The following is a 20293-nucleotide window of genomic DNA, read 5'->3' as shown; positions in this document are numbered from 1 at the left end:
CATTCATGGGAGGAGAAGGAGAAATTATCCTGAGAGGAGAAATTTAAACTTTTCTGAACATGTTTACCTATCAAAAGAAGGAAAGAGCTTTACCAAGGGAGGGAGAAGAGTGATGGAAAAGGAGAGAAAAATAGTTTCAAGAGGAAGGGGGAAAATTCCCCCATCGATTCCGGGAATGTCTATATTAAAGCAATTACATTAACTCAGCGATGCTGTGCAGCAGCGCCATAGTGTCGATGTTTCCCACATTGATGGAAAGGTTTTTCTTTCGATGTAGTTAATCCACGTCTCTGACAGGCAGTAGCTAGGTCAATGGAAGAATTACACTGAGGGTGAGTACGATCTGACTGCTTCGCACAGGGTGTGAAAAGTCCACCCTCCCCCTGTACGACAGAGCTCTGTTGATCTACGTTTAAGCATAAATCAGGCAGGGCTGCCCAGAGGATTCAGGGGGACTGGGGTCTTCGGTGGCAGATCCCGGAGCGGAAGGACACTCCGCCGCCGAATTGCTACCGAGTGTCCCAGAGTGAAGCACCCCGCTCCAGGGGCCCTGAAAAACTCTCGTGGGGGCCCCTACCGGGCCCAGGGCCTGTGGCAAATTGCCCCACTTGCCCCCCTCCCCGGGCGGCCCTGAAACCAGGCCTCAGAGAAGCGGTGAATGGAAAAGCCCAGTTGGGAAATCCAGGCCTATCTCCCTGCCAGGGCAGCAGAATCCCCTTCGGTTCTTTTTGTTCAGGAGAGTTGGAAATATTCCAGCTGTCCCAGCTCCCCAGTAGAGATTATTCTGCATTATTCTGCAGTCTGACCGAGCTCAGTGTCAGGCTGTGTGTGTGTGTGCAGTGGGCACTCTGTGTATGTGAGTTTGGTGTGCAGTGGGCACTGTGTGTGTGTGTGTGTGTGTTTGGTGTGCACTGGGCACTGTGTGTGTGGTGGGCACTCTGTGTGTATGTATAGTGGGTACTGTGTGTGCGTGTGTGTGTGTGTTTGGTGTGCAGTGGGCACTGTGTGTGTGTGTGTAGTGAGCACTTTGTCTGTGTGTGTGTGTTTGGTGAGCACTGGGCACTGTGTGTGTGTGTGTGGTGGGCATTCTGTGTGTATGTGTAGTGGGCACTGTGTGTGTGTGTGTTTGGTGTACATTGTGCACTCTGCATGTGCAGGTGGTGGTGGGTAGAGTGGAGCTGAATATCAAGTGTAGGCAGGTGCGTGTCCCTCACCCTGCCCACTGCTCAGGCTGGCATCCCCCCTCCTCCCAGTGCAGGGCTCTTTGTGAGATCGTACAATCATAGGACTGGAAGGGACCTTGAGAGGTCGTCTAGTCCAGTCCCCTGCACTCATGGCAGGACCAAATATTATCTAGACCATCCCCGACAGGTGTTTGTCTAACCTGCTCTTAAAAATCTCCAGTGGTGGAGATTCCACAACCTTCCTGGGCAATTTATTCCAGTGCCTAACCACCCTGACAGTTAGGAAGTTTTTCCTAATGTCCAACCTAAACCTCCCTTGCTGCAATTGAAGTCTATCGGTTCTTGTCCTATCCTCCCCTCAACACACATTGTTTTGCAATTTTATTCCTAAACTCTGTGTGACGGGTTGGGTCACAGAAACTCCTTTGGGAGCTGCCACCCGATGTCCTGAGACTACCTCTGAGCCTGTTTTCCCTGCCAGCTTGGGACTTCAGTACCTTACCTTGTTTGAGCCAGACATGCTTGCCTGCTAAAAAAAACAGCCCCAGGTCTGAACCACGTCCTGCAAAAGCTGCAGGCTTAACTGAAAACAGCTCAAGAAGTGCTCCTGTCTCCAGCACTCAGATACCCAGCTCCCAATGGGGTCCAAACCTCAAATAAATCTGTTTTACTCTGTATAAAGATTATACAGTTTAAACTCATAAATCGTTCGCTACTACTGCCAGTCAGCACCACACCTTTAGTATTATTGGGATATTTTCTAGGTTGATGGCTGTTACATACCAGGGCCCAACCCAGACTAATCAGCAGCTGTGTCACACCTGCCTGCAACCTTGCAATGCCTTGCTGAAGTGGCTTCCACCTGGGCCACTCACAAACAAATCACATCCTGAGCATGTGTGTGTAACTGCAGCCTGACCAGGAACAGTTGGGTTACACTCAGGATCTCACCACCCTTGCTTATACTGTAGGGTGACCCCAATCACTCCTCAGTCTTCGATTTCCCTCCCGAAATGTACATCCTTTGCTGCCCAGTCCTCTCCTGGACAATGCAAGCTACATTGTCCATTATTTCTTTAACAGCACTAATATGCATGCAATTTAGCTTCTCAGATACTTCTATTTAAACACACTGGATTAGATTGATTGACTACAAATATAGATTTTAAGTGAGTGTAAATAAGGAGGCATAGATGTGAGACATGGTTACAAGAAATATAAAGCTACAATGCAACTCGTGCCTAAGTTAACAAATTATGTGAAATTCAAAGCAAAAGTTTCCTCCCCACATGCTTCCAGCAGTCTTACTGACCAAACTTCTTAGGTCAGGACCCCTCCCCAAGTCCAATGGCTGCTTCCTTTTCCCTTCAGATGCAGTGAATCAATGGGAAGAGGCAGAGAGAGAGAGAGAGAGAGCGGTGCCTTTGGATGTCTGCCCCTTCTTTTTATAGTCCTATACCCCTTTGAGAAACATTTCCACCTGGTTACCAGAAGACAAAATGTCTATGTAGAAGGATGTTCCCTGATGCTTTTTCCTCACCTTTTGGGGCTTCCTTTGTTTCCCTTCCTTCTTGATGACTCTGGTTACTGTTTAGATACAAAATTAAGCAGAGCACACCTGTCTTTTTTTTGCCAGCCTGAGTTTGGGACATGTATTAATAATCTGATAGTGTAATCTTATAACTTCACATACAGTAGCTCCTCACTTAACATTGTAGTTATGTTCCTGAAAAATGCGACTCTAAGTGAAACGATGTTAAGCGAATCCAATTTCCCCATAAGAATTAATGTAAATAGGGGTGGTTAGGTTCCAGGGAATATTTTTATTTGGCAGACAAACGGCACTATATACATTTTAAGCAATTTTAAACATGCAATTTAATACAGGTATAAGTTTTTAAAACAATGTTAAAGAAACAGTTTAATACTGCAATCATCATTGCTGAGTATGAAGCAATGGAGATGTCCCTGCCTAACCCTACACAGGCACAGCCCAGTGGCACTGCAGACAATGAGGCAGGCAAGGAGAAGCAGGTTGCGCAGCACCAGCGGCAGCTTCCCCTACTGTGCAAGCACCAGGGGCGGGAGGCTTAACCCTCAGCCTGCCCACTCCACCCCTTCCCCCAAGACCCCACCCTTAAGCTGCCTCTTCTCCCCCCACTTCCTCCCCCTTTACTCCACATGCCGCATCCTCCCTCCTCCCCCTCCCTCCACTGACTCCTGAATGCTGCAAACCAGCTAATTGCCGTGGGCTGGGGGGGGGGGGAGAGGAAGCAGGGGGAAGGCGCTGATCTATGCAGTCTGCCAGCAGGAGGCGCTGCGGGGGCATAGAGGAGCTGATAGAGGGGCTGCCAGCTGTGGACAAACGAGCAGGTTCTGTAATGGAGCGGTGACGTAAGGTCGAAACAATGTTAAGCAAGAAGATGTTAAGTGGAGAGTTACTGTACATTATCAAAAATATTGTATTAATATTTACGATGAGAGCATGACTATTTCTAGTTGACTCAGAGCTTTATTTAGCACCTTAAAGCTGAGCTCTGTGTGCAGATAATATGCATGCAAGAGGGATAGTTTGTGAACTGCAGAAGTCTGTAGCATGCTGTGATCTCCTCCTGAGCTCCTCTGGTCATCATGTGGTCTCCATCAAGCAAAATGAGTTAATCTATCTTTCCTACCTTGGGGAATAACCTAGCAAGAGAAGGACAAAGCATACCATGGTGATTGGCATGCTACAAATAGCTAGATAATCTGGGATACTATTACATATCTTACAGGTTTTACATTCCATCTATTGGGCCCGGGACAACGAGGTGAATCTGAAACCAGGAATGACTGAGAAGATATCAGATAGAGCGCCAAACAATTAGTATGTTTCACCTGCATCTAAGGCCTGGTCTACACTAGGAGTTTATGTCGAATTTAGCAGCGTTAATTCGATTTAACCGTGCAACCGTCCACACCAGGATGCTAATTAGTTCGACCTAGAGGGCTCTTTAGTTCGAATTCGGTACTCCACCCCGACGAGGAGAGTAGCGCTAAATTCGACATGGCTATGTCGAATTAGGCTAGGTGTGGATGCAAATCGAACTTAGTAGCTCTGGGAGCTATCCCACAGTGCACCACTGTGTTGACGCTCTGGACAGCAGTCCGAGCTCAGATGTTCTGATCAGCCATACAGGAAAAACCCCGGGAAAATTTGAATTCCTTTTCCTGTCTGGCCAGTTCGAATCTCATTTCCTGTGTGGACGTCGTGGCGAGCTCAGCAGCACTGGCAGCGATGCAGAGCTCTCCAGCAGAGGAGTCCAGGGAATCTCAGAGTAGAAAGAGGGCCCCAGCATGGACTGACCGGGAAGTCTTGGATCTGATCGCTGTGTGGGGCGATGAGTCTGTGCTTTCAGAGCTGTGCTCCAAAAAACGGAATGCAAAGACCTACGAGAAGGTCTCCAAAGCCATGGCACTCAGAGGATACTGCCGGGATGCAACGCAGTGCCGCGTGAAAATCAAGGACCTGAGACAAGGCTACCAAAAAATCAAAGCGGCAAACGGACGCTCCGGAGCCCAGCCCCAGACATGCCGCTTCTACGAGGCACTGCATGCCAATCTCGGTGGGTCTGCCACCACTGCCCCACCAGTGACCGTGGACTCTGAGGATGGGATAGTGTCGACGGGCAGTTTCTCGGCGATGTTCGCGGATGGGGAAGATGAGGAAGGGTTTGTGGAGGACGAGGCAGGTGACAGCGCTTACAATACTGCTTTCCCTGACAGCCAGGATCTCTTCATCAGCCTCACAGAGATCCCCTACCAACCCTCCCCGGCCGTTAACCCGGACTCTGAATCAGGGGAAGGATCAGTCGGTAAGTGCTATAAACATGTAAACATTTATTTTTTAAAAAACAGGAATAAAAACTATATGAAAAGAAGGTCAATACATATAGGGATTGAACAGAAATCCTCTTGGGACCGTTCCACGAAGCTCTCATAGAGGTACTCGAAAAGCCTCCGCAGGAGGTTCCTGGGGAGAGGTGCCTTATTGGGTGCTCCGTGGAAGCACACTCTTCCGCACCAGGCCATCCTGAGGTACAGTGGGAGCATTGCCTCGACCAGCATGGCAGCATAGGGCCCTGGTCTGTGCAGGGATTCACGCAGCATGCGCTCTCTGTCTCTCCTAGTGACCCGCCTCAGGGTGATCTCACTCGGTGACTGCTGCATCTAATTAGGGGAATTACTGTAATGTTACTATTGTGAATGCTTGACTTTTCCTTTGCATAACAATGACCGTCGTTTAACAGCCACGTGTTGTAGGCTGCAGAGGAAAAACATACAGGGATCTTTCCTGGGGACAGCTGCGAGGGGCTGGAACAGGGTCAGACTTTATGCTTTCCAGATTGCCTGCAGCAGGAGGGCACTGCTATCCATTAACTGTTAAGCAGCCTAAAGTTTACGGCTTACCAGGCCTGGCTGCTACACGGATTCTGCTGTCCTGCCCCGCTTGTCCGATCTCCAGTGCAAGACCCCAGGCAATGAAAGCGAATGCCGAAAATTCGAACTTGTCCAGAGAGCACATGAGATAGGTGCCCTGTATGGTCTTGTTCACAGAAACAGAGTAGACTGTGTTCACTGTTCGCAAACATGTATCTTTGCAAGGAAATCACTTCCTTTTTCCAATCACACAGCTGTGGCTCTTTCCCGAACTGCCCCGGCATCCCCCTCACAGAGGCTGGCGCAGATTAGGCGGCGAAAGAAAAAGACTCGGGACGAGATGTTCGCTGAACTGATGGCCTGCTCCAGAGCCGAGGCGGCCCAGCAGAGCCAGTGGAGGGAGACCCTCTCTCAGCAGCAGCACTCACACAGCGAACAGGAGGACAGGTGGCGGCAGGAAGACCAGCAGGCGACACAAACGCTGCTTGGACTAATGAGGGAGCAAACGGACACGCTCCGGCGCCTTGTGGATGTTCTGCAGGACCGTAGGCAGGAGCAGAGAGCCCCCCTGAACTGTATCTGCAACCGCCCTCCCCCGCCACAAAGTCCTGTCCCCCCCTTATCCAAAATCACGAGAAGGAGGGGCGCTAGGGGCCGTTAAAACTGTCACTCCACCCCAGCAGAGCGCTCATGTACCAAACAGCTCTCATACCCTAAAGTATGAGAATTGCTTCCCTTCCTGGCTTACCCAATCCAAAATCCCAGTTTCATCCCCCAACTGTGTAGTTGAGTATTAAAAATAGTTTGCTGTTCATTACTGTTTCCATCATGTTTCTTTGCAGAAGACTTTGTGTGAAGGGGAGATAGGGGTTTGTTAATTGCATAGGACAACCACCATTAGCAGGGTACAGACATGGGGGCAGGATCAACAGCAGGTCACACACAGAGTGCAGTCACTAGGCACCCGGGTCACTCTGGGAGGTGTATGCTGCCCCAGGGTCCGAGCGCCTGGCATCCACAAATGGCAAGGCAGGCTGCCCTTACCATGCCCTTCCACCCTAGCCATGAACCTCTCCGATGCCCTGAGCCCCAGACAGAGCCATCATCCCCCCACACCTACTCAGCCTTCCCACACACCCCTCACCCCTTCCTGCAAACCCACCCCTTCCTGCACACACTCCTGTAACCGTCCTCCCCCCAGAGACCACTGTAGGAGCAGGAGCCTGTCAGTCCTCGAGTGTAGAAGCGGTCTGTACATCACTGCACACCGTACCCACCACAGTCTGTGTCCCTGTTTGAACCCTTGAACGCGAATTTGTTAGTAAAGAAAACTTTGTTAATTAAAAATGTTCCAATAACTTTATTTTTAAATGTCTGTTGGAAGGGGGGAAACCTGTTGAACGGGGATGTAACCGCTGAAAAAAGTCAATAGTAACTGAAACAGGGGCAGGTTCAGCTTCTCTGTAAAGAGACTGGACAGTCATAGGTTACCCTGCTCTCTGAGGAACCTAGCTTTCAAAGCCTCCCGGATGCACAGCGCTTCCCGCTGGGCTCTTCTAATGGCACGGGTGTCTGGCTGAGCGTAATCAGCAGCCAGGCGATTTGCCTCAACCTCCCATCCCGCCATAAAGGTCTCCCCCTTGCTCTCACAGAGATTGTGGAGCACACAGCAAGCTGCAATAACAATGGGGATATTGGTTTCGCTGAGATCCGAGCGAGTGAGTAAGCTCCTCCATCTCCCCTTGAGACGTCCGAAAGCACACTCCACCACCATTCTGCACTTGCTCAGCCGGTAGTTGAAGAGCTCCTTGTCACTGTCCAGGGCGCCTGTATAGGGCTTCATGAGCCAGGGCATTAGCGGGTAGGCTGGGTCCCCGAGGATCACTGTAGGCATCTCCACATCCCCAACAATTATTTTGTGGTCCGGGAAGAAACTACCTTCCTGCAGGCGTCTAAACAGACCAGAGTTCCTGAAAACACGCGCGTCATGAACCTTGCCCGGCCACCCGACGTAGATGTTGGTAAAACGTCTCCTATTGTCCACCAGTGCTTGCAGCACCATTGAAAAGTAGCCCTTTCAGTTAATATACTGGCTGGCCTGGTGGGCCAGTCCCAGGAAAGGGATGTGAGTGCCATCTATAGCCCCACCGCAGTTTGGGAATCCCATCGCGGCGAAGCCATCTATGACGACCTGGACGTTTCCCAGGGTCACTACCTTTGAGAGCAGTAGGTCAACGATTGCGTGGGCTACTTGCATCACAGCAACCCCCACGGTAGATTTGCCCACGCCAAACTGGTTCGCTACTGACCGGTAGCTGTCTGCCGTGGCAAGTTTCCAGAGGGCTATGGCCACTCGCTTCTGCACAGTCAGGGCTGCTCGCATCCGGGTGTCCTGGCGCTTCAGGGCAGGGGCTAGCAAGTCACACAGTTCAAGGAAAGTGCCCTTACGCATCCTGAAGTTTCGCAGCCACTGTGATTCATCCCAGACCTGCAGCACTATGCGGTCCCACCAGTCCGTGCTTGTTTCCTGGGCCCAGAATCGCCGTTCCAGAGCATGAACGTGACCCATTGCCACCATGATCTCCGTGGCGTGGGATCCCGTGCTTTGTGAGAGGTCTGTGCCACTCTGACACTTCATGTCCTCACCGCGCTGCCGGAGCCTCCTCGCCCGATTTCTCAGCAGCTCACTGTGGAAGAGGTGGACGATAAGGTGCGAGGAGTTGACAACGGCCATAAGTGCAGCGATGATTGCAGCGGGCTCCATGCTCGCAGTGCTGTGGCGTCCGCGCTGTCACTGACCAGAAAAGTGCGGTAACAGATTTCCCGCCGGCGCTTTCAGGGAGAGAGGGCAGGAGTGACGGTTGAATGACGACAGTTACCCAAAACCACCCTCGACACATTTTTCCCCCAGCAGGCATTGGGGGCTCTACCCAGCATTCCAATGGGCAGCGGGGACTGTGGGAACTGTGGGATAGCTGCCCAGAATGCACCGCTTCCAATATCGACGCTTGCCCCGTTAGTGTGGACTCACAAAGTCGAATTAGTGTCCTTAGTGTGGATACACAAATTCAAATTCATAAGGTCGAATCCACAAATTCGACCTAAGTTAAATTGAACTACTCTTGTAGTGTAGACATACCCTAACTTTCTGTTCCTTTGATTCCAAATTTGTTGCTAAGGCTAGTTGAAAATTTTTCTTGAGAAGTTTTTTTCCATGAAATTATCTTTCCCCTGGAAATTATCAGCTTTCCATCAAAATTCCAAACTCCCCTCCTCCCTAAACTGTGGCTGTGGGACTCTGGTGATGATCCAGGGCAGTTCAGGAAGAGGAGAGACCATCATGCACGATTAGGGATGTAGTACAGCCTGGGAGCCTGTAAAATGGAAGAGATTCATAGTGTGTGGTATCTGATGCACACATGTGCCATTTCTGACTTGATATATGAAGTTCTTAACAAAAAGATTTCGGTCTCCACAAACAAACCCGCTCTGTGGATCAGCTCTACACAGTAGCCAGCTTGTACTGAAAACATCAGGATGAAATATACCTCTAGCCTCATACTCTGTAACTCTCTTAGAAATTGCATCATTTAATAACACGGTAGAAAAGAGTGGGCCAAATTAATCCCCAGGGCACCAATTACACCAAGGTGGCTTTGGTTCACTGAATGTATTAATTAGGTGTAATGGCTCTCTGAGCTCAGGTATTCCCACTTGCTTCAGGGATCATGTCCCATAGATCACACATCTCACTATAAAACTTCCCGAATGCTTCAAACTGGCAGTTTCTGTCAATGGGGAAACACCAACACATCTCTCTCTCTCTTCTCAGCAGGTACGTGCTATTGTCCTGAATTACAGTCACACACACAAACGGACACCATGGGGATCAACAGATATTGAATTGAAGACCTCCAGCACTAAAAGCCTCAGCCCCAACCCCTACCCCTTCAGCTAAAGGACCAACCTTGCTTGGAAAATATAGGCAATTACATAGTCACTGAAGCCAGTGCTTTCCATTGTGTCTCTGGGTTCTTATACAGGCTAAAGTAAATGCCAAAAAACTGAATTTGCACTGTAAGCAAGACTTATCCCAAACTGACATGTCAGGCCACAAAGCTCCCCTTGCACAAAGATGGTAGAAAGACTGAGACTCCTTTATTCTCACCCCTTTTTGAGCTTACAAATAATCTCCTCACAGTGAAAGGCTAAAGTAAATACCAAAAAGCTTAGCAAAGTAAGCAACTTTACCCCAAACCGAAATGCCAAGCCACAGAGCTCCCTTTGCCCAAAGAAGATAGAAAGATTGACACTCCTCTACTCTCACTCCTTTTTGAGCTTACAAATAATCTCCTCACAGTGAAAATTTTTTCACCATGATTCTCTTACAGCAGAGTCACAAGTCACTGTTTGCTGCTTGGATTAGTGAACAGGAGTGTTCATATGTGGGGCATGATTAACCTGTGTGTCATTGTATTTACGCAGTTTCTATTTTATTGAACAACTGGAATGACCAGCTATGAACATCTGGCTCTGTGGACTAAGCCCTTCCCTGAGCGGATACTGATGTCCATTAAGAAACTGATCTCCATTTATCTTCACTTACTTCATTACAGAGAAGGGACAGGTTTTCTGCACCATGCACCTGCCCACATCTCTGTAGCTGCCTGATCTGTGTTCAGAGGAGATGGAAAAGGGAAATCACTCAGAGGCGACTGAGTTCATTCTTTCAGGACTGACAGATCGTCCGGAACTGCAGGTCCCCCTGTTTGTGGTGTTCCTACTGATTTATGGTATCACCCTGGTGGGGAATGGGGGGATGATCTTGTTAATCATGATTGACCCCCGACTCCACACTCCCATGTACTTTTTCCTCAGTAATTTGTTTTTCTGTGACCTCTGCTATTCCTCAACAATTTGCCCTAAGATGCTGCTGAATTTCTTAGTGGAGAGGAAAAGCATTTCTTACACTGCCTGCGCTGTGCAAATGAATCTCTCGGACTCTTTTACTGATGTTGAGTGCCTCTTGCTGGCTGTGATGGCATATGACCGTTATGTGGCCATCTGTAACCCGCTGCACTACACGGTCACCATGTCCAGGCAGCTTTGTAAGCAGCTGGTGGCTGGGGTGTACGCTGGGGGGTTGGTGGATTCAATGATAAACACGTTTTTTACATTTCGGCTGTCATTCTGCAGCTCCAACATCATCAATCATTTCTTCTGTGACATCCCTGCACTGTTGGTGCTCTCCTGCTCTGACACCCGCATCAATGAGATTGTGATGTTTGTTTTCACCTGCCTCTTTACAGTGGGCAGTTTTGTGCCTGTCCTCCTCTCCTATGTCTATATCATCTCCACCATCCTGCAGATCCGCTCCACCGAGGGCCGGCGCAAAACCTTCTCCACCTGCTCTTTCCACTTGACTGTGGTGGTCCTGTTTTATGGCTCCCTCTTGTTCATGTATTTACGTCCCCCCTCCAGCTATTCCATGGACACAGACAAAGTAGCCTCAGTGTTTTACACGCTGGTGATCCCCATGTTGAACCCCCTCATCTACAGCCTGAGGAACAAGGAGGTGAAGGACGCCATGAGGAGAGCAATGAATAAACTCCTAACCAATTCCTGAATCTGTTTAACTCTGTACTGGTTTAGTGATGGGGAATGGAAACAGGTGAATTCAATTCCCAGCCCATTGCAATGTAATTTTGCAGAGCCCAAGGTCGTATTGTTCATTATTGTATTGTTATTATTGTAAATTTGTTTGTATTCCAACAAGGTCTGCAGGGCCCAACTGAGATCAGTGGACAAATCATGGGAAGAATCACAGGTCCAGAAAGAGAGAATGATTTTATAAGATCATGGCTGGAGGCACCCACCTAGAGTGTGAGATGCTCAACTTCACGTCTCTGTTCCAGTGGTTATTGAATTAGTTATCCACAGTAGAACAACTTTGAAAGGAGAGATTGAGAGGAACCCAGACTGGAATAGCTCATCATTCAGGGGCATATCCATGTGCATAGTGTGACAGGTTTGGTCACAGAGACCCCTATTGGGACTGTCACCTGTTATGCTGAAATTACCTCTGATCCTGTTTTCCCTGCCAGCCTGGGCCTCCAGAACCTTGCCTCATTGAGCCAGATGTGCTAGCCAGCTGCAACACAGCCAAAGGGTCAGGGCCTCACACCCCAAACTGCAGATCCAGACTGAAACCACCTCAGCATTCAGGGGCGGCTCTAGGCACCAGCGGGCCAAGCGCCCGCTTGGGGCGGCATCCTGGAGAGGGCGGCATTTGGCTCCGGTGGAGCTCCCGCCGGCATGCCTGCGGCAGGTCCACCGGAACCCGGGACAAGCGGACCTGCCGCAGTCATGCCTGCGCGGGTCCCGTCTTCCCGCGGCTCCGGTTGAGCTCCCGCAGGCATGACTGCGGCAGGTCCGCTCGTCCCGGGCTCCGGTGGACCTGCCGCAGGCATGCCGGCGGGAGCTCCACCCGAGCCAAATGCCGCCCTCCCCAGGATGCCGGAGCCGCGGGAAGAGGGGACCCGCCGCGGGACTGGGGAAGGGCGGCGCAGCGCTTCGCGCTGCTTGGGGCAGCCTACTTTGTAGAGCCGCCCCTGTCAGCATTATACCTGTCTCCAGCATGCAGACACCCAGCTCCCAATGGGATCTAAACCCCAAACAAATCTGTTTTACTCTGCATAAAAGTTATACAGGGTAAAATGATACATGTTCACCCTCTATATCACTGCAAGAAAGATATACAAAACTCTTCCCTCCCTCCCCAACCCCATAACAATTACTTACACTGAGTTTATAAATAAACAAATGTGATTTTATTAAGTATAAAAAGTAGGATTTAAGTGGTTTTAAGTCGTTAACACACAGAACAAAGTAAGTCACAAAGCTAAATAAAACAAAACACAGAAGGCTAAGCTTAATACACTCAGAAATCAGTTACAAATGTTAACTTCTCACTCCCATTGTTACTTCAGGTAAAATCCTTATCAGGTCCGATGCCTTTTCTGACCTGGGTCCAGCCTGTTCTCACCCACCCCTGTGGCTACAGTCCTTTTGTTTCCAGGTGCTTGCAGGTATCTCTGTGGGGTAGGGAGGTCGTCTCTTAAGCCAGCTGAAGACACTCATTTTTTGCCTTCCTCACTTCATATAGAACATCCCTTTGTTTGGAATTCCAACCTCTCTAGAAAAGTACCAGTTTCAAGATGGATTTCACTATCTGGTGACATGGTCACATGTCACTGTAAGACGCCAGTCTGACGCACCCGATAAGTATTTATGGAAATATGCTTATGAATATAAATATGACATAATTGTAAAATGGTTTATGCTAGATATGCCATGTAACATATGTCAACAAATGTTATGATCTATTGAATACATTCCTCCTATTTGTATGAATGTATCATTTTTGTATTCAAAGTTATGAATATTGGCTATGTACTTGTTTAATTTTAAATACCCTCAGTGAAGCAGTTGGACAGCTTTGTTAGAAAAGACTATTCTCTGTAAGTGCCCAATCAAGAACCACTTAAGCCAACAATAAATTGGAGATTCCAATCCACATCTGAGCTTTCCCAGGAATGTGGCTTGGCTGGTAAGGAACTCAGTCAGGCATGGACATGTGACTCCAAAAACTCCATTTTGTAGCTGGGATTCTACGCAGGGACAGGGAGGGGTGTCCACCCCAAAGGATACCTGAAAGAAACTGGAATAAAGGACAGTAACCACAGGGGGTGTGAGTGATTGCTGGACTCAGACTAGAAGGAGACTAGTCTGTAAAAGGAAGCTTCCTGGGTCACCTCTGAGGGTGAGGTTTTATCTATATTCAGTTTTCTTACTGTATGAGGCATAGACTTGCGTGTTCTATTTTATTTTGCTTGATAATTCACTTTGTTCTGTCTGTTACTACTTGGAACCACTTAAATCCTACTTTCTGTATTTAATAAAAATAACTTTTTACTTATTATTTAACCCAGAGTATGTATTAATACCTGGAGGAGCGGGGGGCGAACAGCTGTGTAAATCTATCTATAAGTGTTATAGAGGGCGACAAATTCAAGAGTTTACCCTGTATAAGCCTTATACAGAGTAAAACGGGTTTATTTGGGGTTTGGATCCCATTGGGAGTTGGGCATCTGAGTGTTAGTGACAAGAAAATTTTTTAAGCTGCTTTCAGTTAAGCCTGCAGTTTGTGAGACATGATTCAGACCTGGGGGTTTCTGTGATCCAACCAGTCACATTCTTCCTGGGTTGGCGCACAGGAACACAGGAAGGCTTGCAGGTAAACAGAGCCATTCACAGTTCAGTGATTCTGATGCACCCTTAATGGCCTTCACTTAATATGTCTACATCAGTGATACACGTTTATATCTTATTCTCCTAACTCCAGACATAGAAATAATCCATGTAAACAAATGGGATGAACACACTTGGTAGATTATGATCTTTATAATAATATGTTACATGGGGCACTTAGCATAAAGCATATTCCAGTTATGTCATATTCAGAAGCATATTTTCATAAAGCATATGAGTGCTGTGTCACACGTGGCTTTGCCCAGGACTGGACAGAAGGTGGAATTGAACCGTGAGCTCCCACCTCACAGGTGAACACCCCAACTATTGGGCTAAAAATTACAAAGGGAAGGACCGGCACCTGAATCCTCCCCCATCCTTCACGCATTGTTTTGGAACAAAGCTATTAGGAGTATTTGTAACACATTTATGAATAGTTTCGGGTCAATCCAAACGGTATTGTTTTTGTCAATAAATTAATAGTCCAGAAGAAATTCACCAATTTCTAGACACCTTTTTGTCCCAACTCTGGGAAATTACTTAACGAGACATTTGGAGAGGTGACCAACAAATAAAGTGGAACACATTCACCTCAGTTTTGTATCATATTAAAATTACCTCACGTGAGAGACAGCTATCCAGGCCAGCTGATTCTCTGTCCCTCTGTGTTCCATTTCCACAAGGAGAGACACAGCTACAACATTAATTGCATGTGCTGTGCTCACCCATTGTCCTGGGAGCAAAGATCCTCTGCAGAGTAAATCTCAAACTCATCAAAGCTAAATGTAACCTCTGCCACCCAAGGAAGCAGCTCCAGAGGTATTAAGGGTAACGTTGGTGTGGTTAGCAAACAGGGAAAGATTCGACTCTAAGTCTGATTTTAGGGTTCTGAGCAGGTACTGCTTCCGTCCTTCTCAACTCACTGTAAGTGAAGGGAGGAAAAACAAAGAGGTACCACTAAGTCATGGGCAAACAAGTCAGTTTCAGAGCACTTCAGCCTTTAAGTGAAATGACAATGAGCTGTTCATGGGAGGGGAAGGAAGGAATTATCCTGAGAGGAGAAATTTCAAATTTTCTGAACCTATTTACCTTTCAAAAGAAGGAAAGAGCTTTACCAAGGGAGGGAGAAGAGTGACTGGAAAAGGAGAGAAAAATAGCTTTAATAGGAAGGGAGAAAACTCTTCCATTGATTCAGGGAATGTCTAAGCTGAAGCCATTACATTGACTCAGCTATGGCATGCAGCAGTGCCATAGTGTAGATGCTTTTCACATTGCCGGAATGGGTTTTTCCATTGAGGTAATTAATCCACATCTTCGAGAGGCATTAGCTAGGTCAATGGAAGAATTACACTGAGGATCAGTACAAGCTAACTGCCTCAAACATGGTATGAAAAGTTTCTCAGTCCTGTGCCACAGAGCTCGGTTGATCTAATTTTTAAGCATAAAGCAGACGTAAGAGAAGCTACCGATAGAAAAGCCCAGTTGGGAAATCTAGTCCTATCTGCCTGCCAGGGCAGCAGAATCCCCTTCGGTTCTTTTTGTTCAGGCTAATTGGAAATATTCCAGCTGTCCCAGCTTCCCAGGAGAGATGATTCTGCATTCTGACCAAGCTCAGTGTCCAGCTGTGTGTGTGTAGTGGGGACTCTGTGTGTGTGTGTGTTTGGTGTGCAGTGGGCACTGTGTGTCAGTGTAGTGGGCACTGTGTATTTAGTGCATGTGTGTGTGTTTGGTGTGCAGTGGGCACTGTGTATTGTGTGTGTGTGTAGTGGGCACTGTGTATTGTGTGTGTGTGTGTTTGGTGTGCCGTGGGCACTATGTGTGTGATGGGGGATACAGTGGAGCTGAATGTGAAGTATAGGGAGGTGTGTGTCCCTTGCTCTGCCCAGTCCTCAGGCTGGTGTTCCCCCAGTGAAAGGCTCTTTGTGAGATCATAGGACTAGGAGGGACCTCAAGAGGTCGTCTATTCCAGTCCCCTGCACTCATGGCAGGACCAAATATTACCTAGACCATCCCCGACAGGTGTTTGTCTAGTCTGCTCTTAAAAATCTCCAGTGGTGGAGATTCCACAACCTTCCTGGGCAAGTTATTCCAGTGCTTAGCCACTCTCACTGTTGGGATGTTTTTTCCTAATGTCCAGCCTAAACTGCCCTTGCTGAAATTGAAGTCCATCGGTTCTTGTCTTAACCTTCCCCCTCTCACCCATTGCTTTGCAATTTTATTCCTAAACTCTGTTTCACGGACTATAAATTACGTGAAATAAATAAAATTACCAAAAGAATCAGGAGGAAGCTGGCATGCTTGGAGATATTTTGTAACAGCATCTGCAGAGATTTTCAGTTTTAACCACCATTTTGGGGAATATCTTCCTTTTTGCAGCCTGCCCTTGTTACACCCCAAGGCCCCCTTTCTTAGGGAGTCCATTGGGAAGGCATATTAGCATTGTGTATTGCTAATGCTGTTGCTAGCATTGCAAACCTGTTTGGGGAGTGTTAAAGGTGTGTGAGTGGGGAGTGAAAGTTTTTTTGCAGGTACAAAAGGCCAAGTGGGGCGGGGTGGGGGGAGCAAAGAACAGGTTAATTTAACACTGCAGCTAGGAAGCTTAGTTTATAAATAAAAAGCTAACTTTAGCCCGAGACCAGCTGCTATCTGCCAAGACAGAAGGGGGGAAGTTTAATCCCCCCCCGAACCAGCGGTAAAAAAAAAGTTAAACAAAATGCAGGGGCCGGGGGGAAAAAATGGCAAAGGTCAGCCAGGAACAAAGAAATAACTGTTTTACAGCCCTGAAACCCGTTGTTTGGTGAAAGCTTAAAAAAACCATGGAAGACCGGTTTAATCTGGCAGAAAGGGCACCAGAAGCAGAAGTTCCTGAACAGAGCACCCCACCCCCACCCTGAGGAGCCAGAACTTAAAACCCTTCTGAAAGCTGAAGCAATTTGGAGAGCCCAGTGGATTTTTGGATGGCCTGGGCCCAGGACAGCACTACGGTTCACCTTTCCCCCCACCCTTCTCACTTTACACCCAGACTTGGCCAGTCTGGGTTGTGCATGTATAAGTATGAAAGTGGGTTAGGGCTTGGGGCATTGACGTTTTCTTTCTTCCCCTGAGTAACGTGAAAGTGTTCCCAGCACTCTCTGCTGTTGTTTTATTATTTTATCAATAAAGATTTAAAATTTAGACCCTGGGTGTGCCTCGTCATCTCCTCCCCCCAAAAAATCCTGTGGCCCAGCCTGATCAACTGTGGCCTCAGGCAGATTGGTAACAAAAATCTGTCACATCCTGACTTTGGCATTTTCACTGAGGACTTCCCCAGGCACCTCCAGGTCACAGGAGGCAGAGAAGCCAGGAGGAGGAGTTATATGCATGACTCCTAGAAGAAGTAGGGGCATAGTGTTTCCTGGGCACTGACCTGGAGTGACAGACTTGGGAGTTTCTGAATACAGAGATTTCTGGCTGTTGGCTGTTTCTACTGGTGTTCAAGGAACGAAGACTTTGCGTACATTCTTTGTAACCCTCCTCAAGGATTATACCAAAGAATAGACTTTATAAGCTTCCCATCAAAATACCAAACTCCCCTCCTCTCTAACCCATGGCTGTTGGACTCTGGTGATGTTCCAGGGCAGTTCAGCAAGAGGAGAGACCATCATGCATAATGGGGGATGTGGTCCAGCCTGGGAGCCTGGCCCACAGAAGAGATTGGTGCTATGTGGTATCTGATGCACCACTCTGGTATTTCCGAGCAAAAAGATTTGTCTCCACAAACAACACCCCTTTGTAGATGAGCTCTACACAGTACACGGCTTGCACTGAAAACAGGAAGATGAAATCTACCCCTAACCTCATACTCTGTAACTCTGGTAGAAATTGCATCATTTAATAACACAGTAGGAAAGAGTGGGCCAAATTAATCCCCAGGGCATGAATTAAACCGAAGGTGTCTTTGGTTCACTGAATGCATTAATTAGGTGTTATGGCTCTCTGAGCTCAGGTATTCCCTGTTGCTCCAGGAATCATGTCCCACAGATCACACATCTCAGTATAAAACCTCCAGAATGCTCCAAATTGGCAGTTTCTGTCACTGGGGAAACGCAAACACATCTCTCTCTTCTCAGCAGGTACGTGCTATTATCCCGAATTACAGTCACACACACACATGCATACATCATGGTGATCAGCAGGTATTAAATTCAAGACGTCCAGCACTAAAAGCCTCAGCCTCAACTCCTACCCCTTCAGCTAAAGGAACGACCTCCTTGCTGGGAAAAAATAGGCAATTACATAGTCACTGAAGCCAGTGCTTTCCATTGTGTCTCTGGGTTTTCATACAGGCTAAAGTAAAGGCCAAAAGCTTAATTAGCAGAGTAAGCATCTTTACCCCAAAGCAACATGCCAAACCACAGAGCTCACCTTGCCCAAAGAGAGTAGAAAGATTGACACTCCTTTACTCTCACCCCTTCTTTAGCAAAGGAATAATCTCTTCAGATTGATTCTCTCACAGCAGAGTCACAAGTCACTGTTTTCTGTTCGGATTAGTGAACACGACTGTTTGTGTGTGGGGCATGATTAACCTCCGTGTCATTGTATTTGCACAGTGTGTGCATGTTATCAAACACCTGGAATGACCAGCTGTGAACATCTGGCTCTGTGGATTAAGCCCTTCCCTGAGTGAGTACTGATGTCCATTAAGAAACTGACCTGCATTATCTTCACTTACTTCGTTACAGAGAAGGGACAGGTTTCCCGCACCATCCACCTGCCCACATCTCTGTAGCTGCCTGATCTCTGTTCAGAGGAGATGGAAAAGGGAAATCACTCGGAGGCAACCGAGTTCATTCTCTCAGGACTGACAGATCGTCCAGAGCTGCAGGTTCCCCTCTTTGGGGTGTTCCTACTGATTTATGGTATCACCCTGATGGGCAATGGGGTGATGATCTTGTTAATCACGATTGACCCTCGACTCCACACCCCCATGTATTTTTTCCTCAGTAGTTTGTCTTTCTGTGACCTCTGCTATTCCACGATAATTTCCCCTAAGATGCTGCTGAATTTCTTAGCCAAGAGGAAAAGCATTTCTTACACTGCCTGTGCTGTGCAACTGTATCTCTCTGTTGTTTTTGCAGATGTTGAGTGCTTCTTGCTGGCTGTGATGGCATATGACCGTTATGTGGCCATCTGTTACCCACTGCTCTACACGGTCACCATGTCCAGGCAGCTTTGTAAGCAGCTGGTGGCTGGGGTGTACGCAGTGGGGTTGGTGGATTCAATGATACAAACATGTTTTTCATTTCGGCTGTCATACTGCAGCTCCAACATCATCAATCATTTCTTTTGTGACATCCCTCCACTGCTGGCGCTCTCCTGTTCTGACACTCGCATCAATGAGATTCTGATGTTTGCTATCATGTGCTGCACTGGAGTGAGCAGCCTTGTGACTGTCCTTCTCTCCTATGTCTATATCGCCTCCACCATCCTGCAGATCCGCTCCGCCGAGGGGAGGCGCAAAGCCTTCTCCACCTGCACTTTCCACTTGACCGCTGTGGTCCTGTTTTTTTGCACTCTCCTCTTCATGTATTTACGTCCCACCTTAAGCTATTCCATGGACACGGACAAAGTGGCCTCAGTGTTTTACACGCTGGTGATCCCCATGTTGAACCCATTTATCTACAGCCTGAGGAACACGGAGGTGAAGGACGCCCTGAGGAGAGCAATGAATAAACTCCTAACCAATTCCTGAATCTGTTTAACTCTGTACCGGTTTAGTGATGGGGAGTGGAAATAAGTGAATTCAATTCCCAGCCCATTGCAAGGTAATATCGCAAAGCCCGTGATAGTATTGTTCATTATTGTATTGTTCTTATTATTAACTTGTTTGTATTCCAACAAAGCCTGCAGGCCCCAACTAAGATCGGGGCTTTATTAGGGTATTACCCAAGCAAAATTCCAGGAGGTGCCTGTTTCACATGTGTGAATATCTGTGATGTGCTTTGAAAGCATAGAGCTATTTGTATTGGGAAAGAAAAGGGGGGCATCACATCTATCTCCCTCTGCTTTGTAGTGAGTTTGGTTTTGTTATGCAGTTGCAAGTATGAAGTTTATTATTTCTATGGCTGAACCAAAGGGGATTTTGCACACCCTCCTGATACTCCACAGCCCTTCATGTCCTCTGTGGGGTTGCTGTTGAGATTGTCACCTACTTTGTATCCGTGCATGTGGAGGAGAAAGGTGATTTCCATCACAATGGCCTTTATTTTAAGTTAAGTGACCAACAAAACAAATAAGAACAAGGGTAACATTTCCCAAAGAGAGCATGGTGTGTGTGCATCCTCTTGAGAATCTGCACTGAACTGAATACAAAACAATATGGAAAGGGTGAGTTTTCTCTA

At 47.7% G+C, this 20293-nt stretch overlaps 1 protein-coding gene across 1 annotated transcript; it reads left to right on the top strand.

The window, feature by feature from the left end:
* Nucleotides 1–10290: 10290 nt before the first annotated feature.
* On the top strand, nucleotides 10291–19644 carry LOC120403406 (olfactory receptor 1019-like). The gene is made up of 2 exons (XM_039534467.1): nucleotides 10291–10881; nucleotides 18706–19644. The coding sequence occupies exons 1-2, from the start codon at nucleotides 10291–10293 to the stop codon at nucleotides 19642–19644; spliced, it is 1530 nt and encodes a 509-aa protein (XP_039390401.1).
* The last annotated feature ends 649 nt before the right edge of the window (nucleotides 19645–20293 follow it).

This window comes from Mauremys reevesii, linkage group 4, assembly GCF_016161935.1.
Source record: "Mauremys reevesii isolate NIE-2019 linkage group 4, ASM1616193v1, whole genome shotgun sequence".
NCBI classification, from domain to species: Eukaryota; Metazoa; Chordata; order Testudines; family Geoemydidae; genus Mauremys; species Mauremys reevesii.
Note: the sequence above shows the minus strand (reverse complement) of the source record. Positions and strands in the feature narration are given on the sequence as shown.

Bases quoted from the DNA above. Each gene is read 5' to 3' on its own strand.
- LOC120403406 (XM_039534467.1), top strand. From the start codon at position 10,291: ATGGAAAAGGGAAATCACTCAGAGGCGACTGAGTTCATTCTTTCAGGA. The intron at 10,882-18,705 runs GTGATGTTTGTT...TGTTCAGAGGAG, and splicing joins ACACCCGCATCAATGAGATT to ATGGAAAAGGGAAATCACTC.